Source organism: Aptenodytes forsteri, unplaced genomic scaffold (assembly GCF_000699145.1).
Source record: "Aptenodytes forsteri isolate BGI_AS27 unplaced genomic scaffold, ASM69914v1 Scaffold640, whole genome shotgun sequence".
In the NCBI taxonomy this organism is placed as follows: Eukaryota; Metazoa; Chordata; class Aves; order Sphenisciformes; family Spheniscidae; genus Aptenodytes; species Aptenodytes forsteri.
In genome coordinates this window covers 743,874-744,614 of record NW_008794887.1, presented here as the reverse complement: position 1 = coordinate 744,614, position 741 = coordinate 743,874, and the positions used below count along the sequence as shown (strand labels likewise).

The 741-nt window shown below is 69.1% G+C and overlaps 1 protein-coding gene across 1 annotated transcript in view; it reads right to left on the bottom strand.

Moving 5' to 3' along the window:
• Nucleotides 1-205: 205 nt before the first annotated feature.
• The window catches only part of TBKBP1 (TBK1 binding protein 1), an 8,034-nt gene continuing 7,498 nt past the window's right edge, over nt 206-741 (bottom strand). Inside the window, exons 4-5 of the mRNA XM_009274878.1 lie at nt 580-739; nt 206-334 (exon numbers count right to left, since the gene is read on the bottom strand). Coding sequence (XP_009273153.1) covers nt 206-334; nt 580-739 — 289 coding nt within the window. The remainder of the gene's footprint in view (nt 335-579; nt 740-741) is intronic.

Below are 741 nucleotides of genomic sequence, written 5' to 3'. Positions count from 1 at the left end.
TCGAGCATCCAAACCCAGCGCGGATGCAGGGACGGGGTGAGGCGGGAGCGGAGGAGCCCACTTACGGGGGGCCAGGGGCTCCAGGGTGGGGGGTGGCTCAGTCTTTCCGTAGCTACTGAAGACTTGGAGGTATTTCGGGAGCCCTGTCGCTCCTCGTGTGTTTTTCATGCAGCATCCAAAGACCGGGGAGGGGCGGGGGGGAGGCTCAGATCTTGCTGTTCTCCAGGTGCGAGTCGATGTGCTTCACCAGGGCATCGTCCGGGTAGCCGATGGGGAAGGCCAGCTGGCACAGCGGGCAGCTCCGCACCTCCGAATCCACCGTCTCCAGCAGCAGCTGCGGGGGCACAGGGCGGTGCTGAGCCCACCGCCCACTCCCTGTGGGGGCCACGTCCCCCCCGCTCCTTCTTCCCAGCACCCTCCCGCCACCGTGTGCGGGCTAGAATGCCACGCAGCCGGTCAGAGGTGGGGAAACTGAGGCATGCTGTGGGGCAATCGCCCTGCCTGCGTGGTGGTGGGGTTCCCTTGCCTCTTTCCCCCCCCTCAACCCACCACAACACATCCCCGGGGGGTCCCGCTTACGTTGATCGAGGGCCAGGACTGGGCGTGCTCTGCCCGGGCGTAGGCAGCGGCCGTCCGGTGCGCGGCGTCGGCATCGGGGATGGGGAAGCCAGCGCAGAAGGAGGCACAACGGATGGCCCCCCCCCCCGGGCTGGGGGGGGGGGGGGGGGGCCCCACCCCTCT